This window comes from Tinamus guttatus, unplaced genomic scaffold (assembly GCF_059628265.1).
Source record: "Tinamus guttatus ecotype Peru unplaced genomic scaffold, ASM5962826v1 Tinamus_guttatus_pri_ptg000198l, whole genome shotgun sequence".
NCBI classification, from domain to species: domain Eukaryota; kingdom Metazoa; phylum Chordata; class Aves; order Tinamiformes; family Tinamidae; genus Tinamus; species Tinamus guttatus.
The window spans coordinates 568,573-582,777 of record NW_028288732.1 but is presented as its reverse complement, the minus strand read 5'-3'; the positions used below and the strand labels follow the sequence as shown (position 1 = coordinate 582,777).

The following is a 14,205-nucleotide window of genomic DNA, read 5'->3' as shown; positions in this document are numbered from 1 at the left end:
TTTTAGAAGTGTTCAGAAGTGGTAGAGCTGTCTCCTCTCATAGTCCCTGCAGGGTCACAAAGAACTTTACCATAGGGCCTTCATTTAAAAAAAAAAAAAAACACTAAGTCATTGTATGCCACCTGGTTCCAGCTTCCACAGCCCATAGACAGACGGCCGTGCTTACGTGTCTAGAAACTAACAAAGCCACCCCTTTTTCAAGGCATAATCCAGCCCCAGCAGTGAAGCAGAGAAGCAGGGTTTGGGAGGAGTAGCTCCTAGTGCCAAGGCTGCCCCCTTCTCCTCACCTGCCACTGCTGTTAGTACCCCAAGGAGCAGTGACTGCACCAAGGCCACCCCCCACTCCCAGCCCTGCCCAGCAACCACTTCTAGGGTGGGCTCCAAGAAACCCTCCAGCCAACAAAAAGCAACTCTTCACACTTAAAGTGAATATAGAAGTATTTTATTGAACATTCAAACTTCATTAAGACATGTGCAATATGGCAAATTTTACTGGGTTTAACCCTAACTAAGACAATAGTATGATTGCTTGCTTGCTGGGGTTTAGCAACAGGGTCCAGATCACACTTACCACTAATTAAATACTTTATTGAATAAATACATATCAAACAAAAATGCATTTTAATGCTCTTATAAAAGTTTATAGAGATTTTGAAAGGCCTTTCCAATTCAATCTAAAGTGTAAATACATACAATAAAGGAAGGTATGCTAGTTTAACATAATTGGCTGATTTTATACAGCACTTATATCTTTTAGTCCATAAGTAAATTATTAAATGATAAAGAACATCTAATACAACCACTTCTATGGAACTAGGAAATAAATTTCTAATAAAGAAAAAATTTACAGACCCCATGACTTTCCACCCAACCCCAACAGTCTAACCCTAAAGTGGATAAAGCCAATGGCTTTCCCCACAAGAGCTCACGACAAAAAGTCGCTTTGCTTATCAAAAATCTGTATTTCTGATCCGTTATGAGCATTGAGACAAGATTCAATATATCCCCAAAGAAAGAAGCACAATGCACGTTGTGAATCGCCTATTCAGCAACAGCGAGCACTGCATTCCACAACCATCTCTCGGGGATTAAATGAGATCAGCCACATTCATGGGCATCTCCTCCACTGTAGTATTGTAGAAAGTCTCAATATCTCGCAGAATCCTCTTGTCCTCTTCAGTGACAAAATTTATAGCCACCCCTTTCCTGCCAAAGCGACCACCTCTGCCAATTCTGCACAGAACAGAAAACACATTTACACACACATTAACAATTTTAACCCACTTAAATGCCTAAAAATGTAAAATCCATTCATTAACTGCTGTTCATTTATCTGCTCGTAGCCACTTTGCGCTGCATTTACAGGACTAGCTGCTAAGCAAAGTCATGGCTGGTTAAGAAAAGTGAGCAGTCAGCACCAACAGTACAGGAGTGTCCATCCTATGGAGGTAGCAGAGCAGAAATGGTTACTGTTTCAGCTGCAAAATAAGATCTTCATTTAATGTTTGGTACTGTGGTATGACATCTCCCACCCCTCCTTGTTAAATTTAACACCCTGTACCCACATGCATCCAATCCCAAGCATATGGGAAATGAAGATGTTCTATCTTTCAAAGAGAAAAAAAGCCTATTCCATACAGAGAAAAACATCCAATTATATCTAGTGTCATGGAACAGCACATTTCGGATCATGGATTTTAATTGAACATACTGTTTCCAGTGGGAAAACTTAGTTTAAGAACAGAAGAATCCAAGCTCGACTTTTTTTGTGTAAGCACAAGCCGGTCACAACCACCATCACAATTTAGTTACAACCCACCATCAGTTCTACTTTCCTACAGGGACTGCACAATGAAAGCACCTATTCAGCAAGAGCTAAATACACAAAAACAGCTCACAAAACTTAGTGAATAATCATGACAAAAGAAATATATAAATACCGACTCGCTTTATTCAAACTGTGCCGCTTACGAATCCACGTCCTAAATTACGTCAACGCCGTTTCTGAGCACCATCTTGTGTCATCAACTGCTGCTACCGACTCCTGTATTTTTTTACATCAAGTAACAAAGCACAGTTTACTTAATTTAAGGACAGTCACTAAAAGCAGTTAACTAAACCTAGGGAAACAAAACTCAAATTGCTACCAGAAGACACACGCCACAGAGGAAAGAATCCCACTGCAGAAGGAGCCACCAAGAGCAAACAAGACACACAACATGAGCACAACAAACCACTAGCAGTGAAAGCAATTCTGCTGCAGACCTAGATTTGCTCAGAATTACTCTAGTACGTATCATCAGCAAATGAAGGTTGGCTATGAGCTGCAGATCCAGCTAACAACATTGCTTTCAAGATGCTTTGCTAATCATGCTTTTGTAATCATACTCCACAACATAAAAACAAAAAAAGGAGCTCAGCAGCTGGCAATTATCCCATATCCCAGCAATGAATGATTAGCCATTACTGTAGTAGTTGCACAGCTAAGTTTTCCCACTGCTTTATTGGCTAACAAAGTTCTGCTCCTCCCCCATCTCAGGATCACAACCATCAAGTCAGTGCTGCTTTTTTTAAAAGCAAAAATAATAGTAATTCTGCGAGTTTTTTAGCAGTTAACTTTATGAATGGATGTGTAATGTAACAGTTGTTACTGAAAAGGCTACAAAAAAGAGGATATTTCTGTGCTGTTAGAAAAAAAATATATTCAGCTTCATGTACAAACTAGAAAAAAGCAAACTGACCTGTGAATATAGTTTTCACGATTGGTTGGCAGGTCATAGTTTATAACCAGTGAAACTTGCTGCACATCAATGCCACGAGCCTAAAACACAAGGCAGAGTCTTTAATGCAAGTCAGATGTTGTCAGTTCAGTTATTTACTCCATGTTTCTGTTGACCACATGGTTAGTGATGAACTACAACTGTGTAGCCCATAGTGGAGCGTAGTCCTTACTCTTCCAATAAGCTCGAGTAGTTCAGGCTATAAGAACCTTCACTGAATTACGAAGCTTTTGGCTCATTACTGAACATTTAAGATTGGTACTCACCAGCAAGTCAGTAGTGATCAAGACACGGCTTGATCCTGATCTAAACTCTCTCATGATAACATCCCGTTCCTTCTGGTCCATGTCACCATGCTGTAGAGTTTAAAAAAAGAAGTTTCTGTATTTCCAGTACTCCAGATTGGATCATCATTTAAAGAGAAATAATTGTGTATGAAACCCAGCGTCCCTACCTGCTGTGGGAGCAAGGCAGGTAGGGATAGAAGGAAGCAGTTTTCTTTAAGCAGGGGGAACGATAATACAGCACCGCACAGCTATATCATAACTTTTCCTGCTTTTGCTTTCTAAGATTACTTTTCTATGTTTGTCACATACCGTGAATTAAATGAAAATATCGAATCTCACCAGAGCTGAGACCGTGAAGTCCCTGGCATGCATTTTCTCTGTAAGCCAGTCTACTTTTCTCCTTGTATTCAGGAAAATAACAGCCTGTGTGATGGTCAGTGTCTCATATAAATCACACAGGGTATCCAGCTTCCATTCCTGAAACAAACAAATTATCGGTAAAAAGGTTGCTATTGATAACCCAGTACTTGTGAAGCCCTAAGCAAGGAATAAGAACTTAAAAGCTACAACCAATGCACCAGTGTTACACACTTATCAGTATGCCAAGAAAAACTGAGTGAAGGTATCAAAGTTTCTATATCAGCTGTTGCACCAGGTCTTAAGACACAGGACACTGGACATTAAGAAAGAGGTCCACCCCAGTCATGTTGAACCCAGTGCACAGTTTTTCTTCTTCTTGCGTGTACTCTACTAGCATTACTACTGAAACCAAAGCACAGCCTCAATTTCTGTAGTTTTAGCACAGTGCTTTAACAAGAAGGTGAAAGTTTTTTTCAGTTTTCTGAGCTCACCCAACCGGTGTAAATACAAGTGATACAGACCTCTCTTTCAACATTGATGTAGAATTGCTTGATACCCTCCAGAGTCAATTCTTCCTTCTTCACCAAAATGCGTATGGGATCTCTCATGAACTTTTTGGTCACTTCCAACACATCCATTGGCATTGTAGCCGAGAGCAACACAACCTAGAATGCACATCAGTGTTAGCAACTACCACCAAAGACACCGAAGTTGTCAGTGCCCATAATGAAAACATCGACATCATAAATAAAAATCAGTAAAGATTGTTACCTACGCAAATCCTGACCTGCTGCAAGGCCAAAGTAGAAAGCAACAGCACAGAACAATGGAGAATTCAGCACTTCTCAGACACTATCTAAATCTGCACCCATATGAACAGTTCAACCACTTAATGTTCTTACCTGGATGTTTGTGCTCAGCTTTTGAAAAATCTCATAAATTTGATCCTTAAATCCACGGCTCAACATTTCATCAGCTTCATCCAGAACAAACATTTTGATCCATTTAGGCGCTAATTAAACAAAAGAAAAATCATGACATTTAAAAATGCACTAAATACTAAATAGTAACTCTCCTGAGGGATTAGTTGTCAAATACAACTTTCTACAATGGTAGCAAATGTGCAGCAAAACAGAGGACTGAGGTCCTCTAACAAGGTCTGAAATGTACAAATTAGTCATTTTTAAATCCTAAGTGACTTTGTTACTGCAAGTAAATAATTCAATTCAGTACTTACACAGGTAGCGCCTGTTCAGCATGTCGAACACACGCCCTGGAGTTCCCACCACAATGTGTGGAGCCTCAGCTTGCAGCTTCTGCATTTCATTGCGAACATTTGTGCCACCAATGCAAGCATGGCATGTTGCACCCATATAATCTCCAAGGGCCAGAATGACCTTTTGAATCTAAAAATAAAAGCTTTCCATTAGCAGTAGTTCTTGGTACAGTCAAGATTATAAGCCCTCTATCAGCAATGCTTAGGCGGTTTGAACATGGATAGAGCAAAGACGACAGTGCAGAGCAGCCCTAACGCAGTCACTGTGAAGACAGTAATACTACCAATTTTGCCTACCTACATTTGCACTGCTCACTAAAAAATTCAAATTAAAGAAAGTGTAGATACATTCTAGTCGCTCTAACAAAAGGAGGTACTGCTTTTTATCTCCTATTAGGTTAAAAAACATGGCCTCCAAGCATGAACTCAGAAGCTTTCCAGCAGTTAACACTTGCATGTTAAGCACTTGCAGAAATAGTTCACATGGAACAAGCATGCTGTTATTTGCCTAGGCTTTAACACAGTCCCACCTTGCCAATGTCTTCAAAGCAAAAGGGCTAGCTTCTGATTAGAGGTTCCTGCTCCCCATTTTTTTCCCCAAAAAATTGTCTGTGCAATCTAGCACATTTAATTTTACCTTTAAGGAGAATCTTCATTTACTGCACTACCATTTTAGCAGAAAAAAAACACTAGCAAGCTGTTTTCTACTATTCATATTCACTTCATTTTGGGTCCTGTTCTCTTTGAAGAATTCTCTTTAAATTCCCTACTCTCTCAATCTTTACATCCAGTAAAGCTGGATTTTCAGTTCATCCTAACTACAGCAGCCTTGCTCAAACACTTCCATTGAGTAAAGCAGAACATCAAGCCTTGGGGGAGCGAAGGAAACATGCAATGTGACATTTGTCAGGAAAACATCACAGGTTACAAGAACAATGAACTGACCACATGCGCACTGCAGTTTTCATGTTGCACAACTGCACGCAAGTTCAAATAGCTTCCAAAAAGTACATTTTGTTTCCACTCAGAACACTGTGGTTGAAATTACGTATCTTGTATTTTGCCCTTCTGCTGAAGATACTCCTTCAGACCCATGAACAGCAGCCTGGACCTGCAGCCCTGTCCAGCACACCCTCCACATGCATCGCAGCTCAACTTTTCAAGCAGGCAGAGAACTTGTGGGACTGAAGCCAGTTTATTTTCCCCATTACTCAATAAACAAAGAGTTCTGAATGGATATTAGTTACAGCCCCTTAAAAGAAGTCTGTTAATTGTCCCACAGTTGTGAAACCTGAAACCTATGCAACACACAAGCAGCTTTTTTTTTTTTTTTTTTTTTAAACTACACTATCAATACCTGTTGAGCCAGTTCTCTGGTAGGGGCCAATACTAGTGCTTGGGTCTCCTTGAGATCAATCTCCAACTGCTGCAGGATGGAAATAGCAAATGTGGCTGTCTTGCCAGTACCTGACTGAGCTTGAGCAATCACATCATACCCTAAAAAAAGTAGGATACACATTTACTGTTCCCACACAGGCCATTCATATTTAGTTTTATTTTATTCCCTTTGAAATAAGTGATCAGCATTAAAAATTTTCTCCATTTCAGGTCAGCCCCGAAAGATGGTATACCATCATGTCACTTGTTCCACAAGGATTAAAAATAGGTAACAGCACACACTAATAAAACTAAGAATATAATCACTTTACAATCCTTTCCTAATTATCTGATGCTGCTGTTAACAGTAAATTATACTTTCATACCTTTGATACATGGAATAATAGCTCTCTGCTGAATAGCTGAAGGCTTCTCAAAACCATAAGCATATATGCCCCTGAGAAGGGATTCTTTTAAATTCATATCATCAAAATTGTCAACAATTTCATTCCAGTTGCTCTGTAATGTAGACAGATGAAATCAAAAGTCAATTTATTATAGTCATATTTTATCTCCAGCAGCCGTTTTATTAAGTCAGACCCCATGTGCTCACCTCAATGACACCATCGGGGTCCATTCCCTCTGGGCCGCCATGGTCTCTGTCACCAAAAGAGATGCTGCAGTTAGCACATTAGCGAGCAATATGTAGAAGCAAGCTCCCGCTCCAGCTGCCAAAAAGCCGTGTTTGCATCGCAGTGAAACCACTGATAGATTATTCCAGCAGGTGCTTTGGTATTTTGCCAGTGCAAAAGCTGCTGGCCTCTCTCCCCACCAGCCATGGGTGCCACTAGCCCAGCCCGTCACCACCGCAGCTCTCGACGTGACACAGGATCTCCGCAGCCCGCATTCCGCAGCGAGGCTCTCCGGGCATTTCTGACTGCGGAACACCCTCCCCCGGCACGGCAGGGCTCCCGCGCGGCGCCGATGCCTGCAGAGCCCCGCGGCAGCGCGCAGCGCCCCCCTCACGCAAGCCGCGGCTCTGCGGGCCGGGCCCGGGCGCCATTTCGCGCTGAGCCGCAGTGCCCGCGTGGGGGGGGGGGGGGAAGGACACGCGCGGCGCCGCTGCGGCTCCCCCCGCCCCCGCCGCGCCGGAGATCTCGCGAGAGCTCCACCCCCGGGATTGCGCAAAGCGGCGGCCATGACACGCGGGGCGGGGGGGGGAAGGCGCCGGCGAACGCCCCGAGGGCCGCGCCCCTGCCCCCCCCGCCGCCGCCGGCCGGCGAAAATGGTCGCGCCCTCGGAGGGATGCAAGGAAACGAAAAACAGTTTTAAGAAAGGTGATTTGGGGAGAAAAAGCGCCCTTTGAGGCGGGCTTTTTAGCCGTTGCGCAACGTGACGGATAAGTAAAATAAAAGTATCTCTTTTATGGGGGTACGGGGTGAGCTGAGAGACCAAGTCAGCGCCAAGAAGGCGGCCCCCAGGCGAAGGAACGAAAGGCCGAAGCGCGAGGTGGGGGAGAAGCAACACCGAAACGTCTAGAAGCGGGAGGGGCCGCGGCGCCGTCTAACCGCCCTCAGAGCCCCGGCGCCCGCGCACGGGCATCCCCCTTCCCTCGCCTCGCTCCTTCCCCATCTCGCCCGCCTTTTCAGCACTCCCCAGGCCACCCGAGGGGGCAGCGGGCCGCGGCGCACCGCGCCATACCTGCCATAATCCGCGGAGCCGCCTGACATGTTCCGACCACCAGCTCTGTCCTCAACTGAAAAGGCAAAGCCTTCCCGGCGCCCGCCTTATATAGCCGCCCGCTGCCGGACTCGTTTCGCTCTTCGCTGCGCATGGATATGCGCCTCACGCCGCAGGGCAAAAAAACATGAAACGCACCCGTTTGAGTGCCCTCCCCACGCGTTTCCCCTCGACGCGCGTGTTGGGATGCTCAGCAGAGCGTTCCTGAGCCGCGCGGAGCCGAGAGGCGAGAGGGTGCCTGGCACTACTTTTCCTCGCGGAAGGATATTGCAGCATTGACGGGTGACTGCGACGCGCTCCTTCCTCCTGCTCCCCCCCGCCTTCTCTCTGCTGTCTACGGGGTTTCTTACTCGGCCCCGCCGCAGCGCAGGGGCGGGAGGGCCCTATGGCGGTAGCGGCTCCCCCGCCATGTCAGGCGCCCCCGGGCCCGGCGTGGCCGCCCGGCTTTCCCGGGGCCGCGGGTCGCTCCTTTCCCCGTCACTCCTCGTTGGAGCCAAGCGCGGCCCGCAGCCCTTCAACACCTTCTTCCCCCCCCCTCCCCTCCGTAGTCTGGTGCGGGGGCAGCGGGCGGGAAGATGGTCGCGGCAGGGATGGAGGGACAGGAGTGGCGCGGCCCATGGTCCCGCGTGGGCGCCCCCCGCGGCTGCGTGTGGGGCGCGGAGGGCGGGAAACGGGGCAGCGGCAGGAGTGGGCCAAGGCCTGGGCGGCGCAGCCCGAGGGTGAGCGCGGTGGGGCCCAGAGCGGCGGGGCTGCCGCAGAGTAAAGGACACGGAGCCTCCTATTGGAGTTTATGAAGGAGGCCCGTGATTTAAACCCTTAGCCGTTCCCCCTCTTCGTCGGGGAGTGTTTGTGCATGTTGCTTCTGGAGTTGTTTCCATAGTGATTATATATGGACAAGGGGAGTTGCTTTGCAGCGCCCGACCTCTGAGGAATTATCTAGAACATCCTTCAGGAGGGGCCTTGGAGCTCTTCCTGCGCCCAGCTGCTGAGCACGGCTATGTGTAGAAATAACATGGGATTTATCAACCAAATATAACAATTTATATCAGTGATAAAAACATAGTTCTTCTACTGACTTGTCCTGGTGCTCCCACGTTTCTGTCTGCATTTGGTGGAAGGTACTGAGGATGCCCCTTGCTTGTGTTTCTAGGTAATATGGGCATTTTGAAATGGGTGATAGTAGTTTACATTGGGCCATAAACCTCAGAGTTTAGAAGGAAACAGGATGGGCTGAGGAAAGGACCTGAGCACAAGTTAGGGCCGGCACAGTTAGATTTCCTCTTAAAAATGAGGCTAGACCCAGGTGAAAGGGACAATACTGCCCAATATTTATTTTTGAAAATGAGAATCATGAATGCTGACTGAAAGAACATAGAATATATACACGTTTTATTGAAGTACTGCAATTGGGCCTTAATATATCTGCACACCTAAGTGGCGGAGGTTTCTTGGCATGGTCAGGAGGGTAAGCCATCATTTCCCACATAATTTAAAGGTATTTGTTTTTTAATATTCTCATCTCAGAATTAGGTGTCTAGGTTTTTTTTTTTTTTTTTTTTTCCCTGTACTACAGAAATTACTGTCATTTAGGACTGTGTCTTTAAATCAGTTTGAAAGCTCCATTTTGACAAAGTAACCCTTAAATAGCAAGATTATTAGCTTTTTTCTTTAAGGTTTGTTATAGTATAAACTGTGTTGCTTTTGCTCTAACTTGCTACAAATCTATTTTTTATTCTATTTGACTCCAGCTGTGATCTCCAAACAATCCTGTTCCAAAAAGAAAAGTCAGAAAATGTTTTTTTTTACCATGGACTTCAATCAAGGCAGGATTTTTTAAAGGTATTTTTTGGTATTTACTATTTTTGTAGTATCATCTAGGAGTCCCACAATCGGCTACTGGGATTTCTGTTCAGGCATTAGGCAAGTAGAGAACTGAATGGCTGCCTGCCCTCCAGAACTCGTTACCCGTATTTTTATAAAGGAATGTGAACCTTTCAGATGCTTCTGACTTTTTGTTCATTTGTGACTTATTCAATGCTTGAATATTCAGGAAAGTCCGTGGGTGTTTTGGTATCTCCCGTCGCATATGGTTGTATTGGAGTTTGGCAGAGTTTAGCAAATCTCATTAGCAACAAGATGCCTTTGGCCATATTATTTGCTCTGGCTCATCGTCATTTTAATCCACTGTTATAGAGTCAGATGGTCTTTAGTCAGATGTCGTTACTTGCCTAAAGTATTGTATGACTAGAATGAATTAGGTTTTAAAAAACAAATTGTCAGTTCCCATGTTAAAATTTACGTGTCTGTTCCACATCAAGAGATATGAGGAGAGGAATGTAGTTGTTCTTCCAGGGAAAGTCATTGACTTATATCACCAAATTAAAAGGAGAGAGATTGATGTCACTACCTTTAGATAAGCAAAGGGTTGGATTGCTGAATCAGACCTCTCATTATGTGATGCACTATCATAAAAATCCAGGATTGTCATCCTGGCAATGACCATAGCTATACCAGAGTAAAATCTGGGGACATTTTATACACTTAAACATTATTCATGAACACAGTATTTGAATAATATCTCTTTGGTTATAGTAGGCCAAACAGACATTTTATTTTTGATCTCCTATCTACTCCTTGTATTCTTACAGACTGGAGGTAGCCATGGTCTGCCTGGGATTGTGTGCATTACGGACATGAAGCATCACACGGAGAGGTATCAAAAGGTCACATTTTGTCAAAGCGTCTTGGATTGATACAGTGATTTGTTATATCCTCCTAGCTTTAAATCTTAGTGGATTTTCTAGAGTTTTTTCAACCGAAAACTTGCTGCCCCAGGGTTCATGTTATCATCAGGCAGAAGAGAGACCAAAAGTTTACTAAATAATGGTCTTGTCTCTACTAGCAGTATTAGAATCTGTGGCCATCGTTATATGTGCATGCTGTATGCTTCAGGGATGTCTCTACAAAAGATGAACTTGGTGAATCATGAGGTCTTCAGTGTGAATTAACATAATAATACACATACTAACACAAGGTGGCACATGGACTAGCTGGTTTGGCAGCTAGGCTTCCAGTCGTTATTAAGGCAGATTGAAGTAAAGACTGGTGTATCTAAAGAAGATGGTGGGAGCTGACACCTCCCAAAAACTGGGCTCAAGATGAGCAGTTGCTGCTCAGAATATTCTGGCAAAGGCAATGTAACTTTTTACAGTAGAAAATTCCAGAAATCTAGCTTCAGAAAACTTACACAGTGAGTTAAATATATGGGGAAATTGCCATGTAGTTCACTGGAAACCTGCAGGGAGTAGCTCTCCTACATTTGCACGTCCTATGGTAGTGTGCACACCACCTATTATTTGATTGCCACAACTTGCAAGGCAGAGAAATAATTGTACGTGGTCCAAGTTCATTTATAGTAGATCATGTTGAGGATCAACGTGTCTCGTTAAAGTCTCGTTAGCAAGAGGTGATTTTTTTTCAATTCATCATTCCTGAACGAACCCACCTAGGCAAAGTGGTGCTTCCTCAGACATAGGACTGAATAGCCTTCTTCTGCAGAAGAAAAGGCTGAATTTCAAGAGACTTGTGGTTGTTATTTAAATACAGTCACAAGGTTTCATTATCTGTTAATTTAAGCTTTTTTGTTTTGGTCATTCTACTGAAATTATAATGTAAACACACTAAATAATAGTAATTTATAAGATGCAGTGACTTTAATGCACCGAGAAAAGCTTGCTTTGTGTTCTTTAGTATCTCAGTGTAATTCAGAATCCACATTATGACAATTTTAGTACATCAGGCTGCTGCTTTTGTTTTGTTGTCCTTTTTTCAAACTTATTTTACAACTCTATTATGAGCTGAAAGATATTTCTGCGCTTTGTAACTGCAATCAAACTTGTTTGTGTTGTAAAATGTCAATTATGTTCTCATCAAGTACATGAATGTACCTCCAGATGAGAATTTTTTCCTCCTGACTGAAGTTTCGTCTCTTGAAATTGTTGTGCTTTAGGCCAATAAGGAGCATTTTCAAAAATACTTAAATGATTTGGGGGTCAAAAAATGTGGAAAGCCGGTGGGATTTAGGCCACTTTGGTTAATTTAATTGATCCACATGTCCAGTCTAGTAAAGCTAGTCACGTTTCTGGGAAGGACATAGGTCGGTGGGACCCTTTGCCTGTCAGCTGAATCACTGGTTTGAAATGTATGTATGGTGCCTTGTGGCTTGTGGTCCCTGTTCCCGAAGAGCTTCTGAGCACAAGTCTCCAAGGAATGTGTTTGCTTCATTTTTGCAGAACTTTTTTTGCTTAGCGAAACCTGGCATTCTCAGCTATGTTCCAGAGAGTAAAAAATTGAAAGCATTAAGGAAAGTTAAATATTTCTTACTTTTACAGTAAATGTATATAATTTGATCCAGCACACTCTTTGAACTCGCAATAAATTTCCTGTTTACTTCAGTCAGCATTAGGTTGGACTGCTAGTAATAATAGAAAAAATAATATTAAGTTAAAAATTAATATTCCTTATTTAAAATATGTAAGTTGCTTTTAATTCTTCAGACACATATTAAATAAGAATTCTATCAAAGGGGATCATTTACAGTCATTTTATGATTTTAATAGCTATTGAAGTAATAGGAATAATGTTGGCAAAGTCTCAACCTAAGTACTTGAAATAGAGAAATAATTTTCCTTCTGTGATTATCTGTAGATAATCATCTGTAGATAATCATCTGTAGATGTAGAAAACATTCAGTTTTCTGGTTGCTATAAAAGTCACTGATCACAGCTTAAAATCGTGAATAGTCTCCCTGCCTGAAATGTTGTATTCTGACAGTTACTAGGTGTGAAGTTGGGTCCAGGCCACGGAATCAGCAGAGCTCTGCTCCCTTTTACAGGTTTCCAGCGTGGCCACAGTCATGTAATTTTAGCGCTAAAGCTGCAGAGATGATACTGATTTTATTGGAATGAAATCAATATTGTGTCTGCACTTCAGTATTCTCTCTGTAAAATGGAAGGTCACAGTATTTGCCTCAGAGGTTACGTGTGGGCAAATGTTTGAAAAAAAACGTTGAGATCTGTAATGGGAGGAGGCTTAGGAAGTCTTTGATAGAAGTTGTGTGCATACTTTCAGGGCAGAGTTTGCTCTTTCTATTGCAAGAGGAAAGAAAGCTAGAGAGATTAAGCAGGTGGCAGCTGCTGATAACCTCCTCAAAGAGTACTGTAGTTGCATTTATTTTTCAAGTCAATTGGGAGACTTTTGCACTATCATGAAATGCTGCATATCATGTATTTCTGTTAGACACAGTGTGCCAAAACTGTTTTTTTTTTTCCGATTCTGAGGAAAAAGTAATTTGAATATATGCATTCTTTTGAAAAAAAAAAATAAATCACTGATCTGTTCCTCGTGGTATTGGTTAACCATCCATGTAATTTATTTATTCTCATGATGGTTCAGTTTGGAATCTACAAACAATACTTGAAATCTTTAGTTGGTGCACTGATTTCAGTCACTTTGTTTTTTGAATGGCCACTAAAAGGCTGACCTGTTCATTGTGTTTATTCTGGAGAGTCTTTCCTCACTGATACAAGATGAGTGCTGTCATTTTTTATGAGGGAGAACTAATGCCCATGAACTGAACCAAGATGAATATACCAAAGAGGCAAAATAATTTTGCTTTGATACGGGTATGTCCACGGGGTCAGGGTAACCTGCTGCCAAGGGGTAATTTTTCGGTAATTTTTCTACTCTGCTCATTGTTTTTAGTATTAGAGAGCCTCTCTAGGCCAGTCTTTTCTTCTCAATCCCTTCTGCTCTAAGCAATCCCAGAATGCCATTGTATATCATTTTGTATGCTGAATGTCTAAGACCAAATAAGACAAAAATGAATATATAAGGTATGAGATAGGAAATTGATTCTTTTCTTTTCAGGCTGTACCCAGGAATATCTGCCCAGATTTTCCCAGAGTCCATTGATTGCAAGGACAGACATCCACTGCTGCAAGCACTGTCAGGATGCAGGTGATTTTTAGCCCAAAGTAAATGTGGATTAATTTGTGCTTATCCAGGGCCTGCACTTTAACACATCATGTCACAGTAATTGACAGCAACCAGAAACCTTTGCTGATTACATGGCAGGAGCCAGAACTGAGAATTCACATTGAATTACAGAAATATATTGATTCATTTATTTCATGCATGTTTTGAAAATAATTAATTTATAACATATTGGCATTTTTGCAGTAAAGAAGATTAATGTACTTCTCTTCAGAGTAGTTTTGCACTAGCTACTTTTATTTAAGAGCTGTTGATAATATGTTTCTGAATCTTATGCAGTTATTTGCTATTGTATTCAGCATTTATTTATAGACCATTCTTCAGGTTAGTA

At 42.6% G+C, this 14,205-nt stretch overlaps 1 protein-coding gene and 3 non-coding genes across 4 annotated transcripts; all 4 read right to left on the bottom strand.

Annotated features, from left to right (window-relative positions):
• Positions 1–426: 426 nt before the first annotated feature.
• EIF4A2 (eukaryotic translation initiation factor 4A2) lies at positions 427–7,921 on the bottom strand. The gene is made up of 11 exons (XM_010225574.2): positions 7,782–7,921; positions 6,694–6,739; positions 6,467–6,599; positions 6,061–6,200; positions 4,665–4,833; positions 4,330–4,439; positions 3,949–4,092; positions 3,407–3,544; positions 3,047–3,136; positions 2,742–2,821; positions 427–1,233 (listed from the first exon to the last, which is right to left on the bottom strand). Exons 1-11 carry the CDS (start codon positions 7,808–7,810, stop codon positions 1,089–1,091), a joined length of 1,224 nt encoding a protein of 407 aa, XP_010223876.1. The 5' UTR covers positions 7,811–7,921; the 3' UTR covers positions 427–1,088.
• LOC148594801 (small nucleolar RNA SNORA63) lies at positions 3,211–3,338 on the bottom strand. The gene has a single exon (XR_015913322.1). It is a non-coding gene; the product is annotated as a small nucleolar RNA SNORA63 (small nucleolar RNA).
• Positions 3,709–3,889, bottom strand: LOC148594800 (small nucleolar RNA SNORA81). Its single transcript, XR_015913323.1, has one exon. It is a non-coding gene; the product is annotated as a small nucleolar RNA SNORA81 (small nucleolar RNA).
• On the bottom strand, positions 6,278–6,347 carry LOC148594799 (small nucleolar RNA SNORD2). Its single transcript, XR_015913326.1, has one exon. It is a non-coding gene; the product is annotated as a small nucleolar RNA SNORD2 (small nucleolar RNA).
• Positions 7,922–14,205: the final 6,284 nt, after the last annotated feature.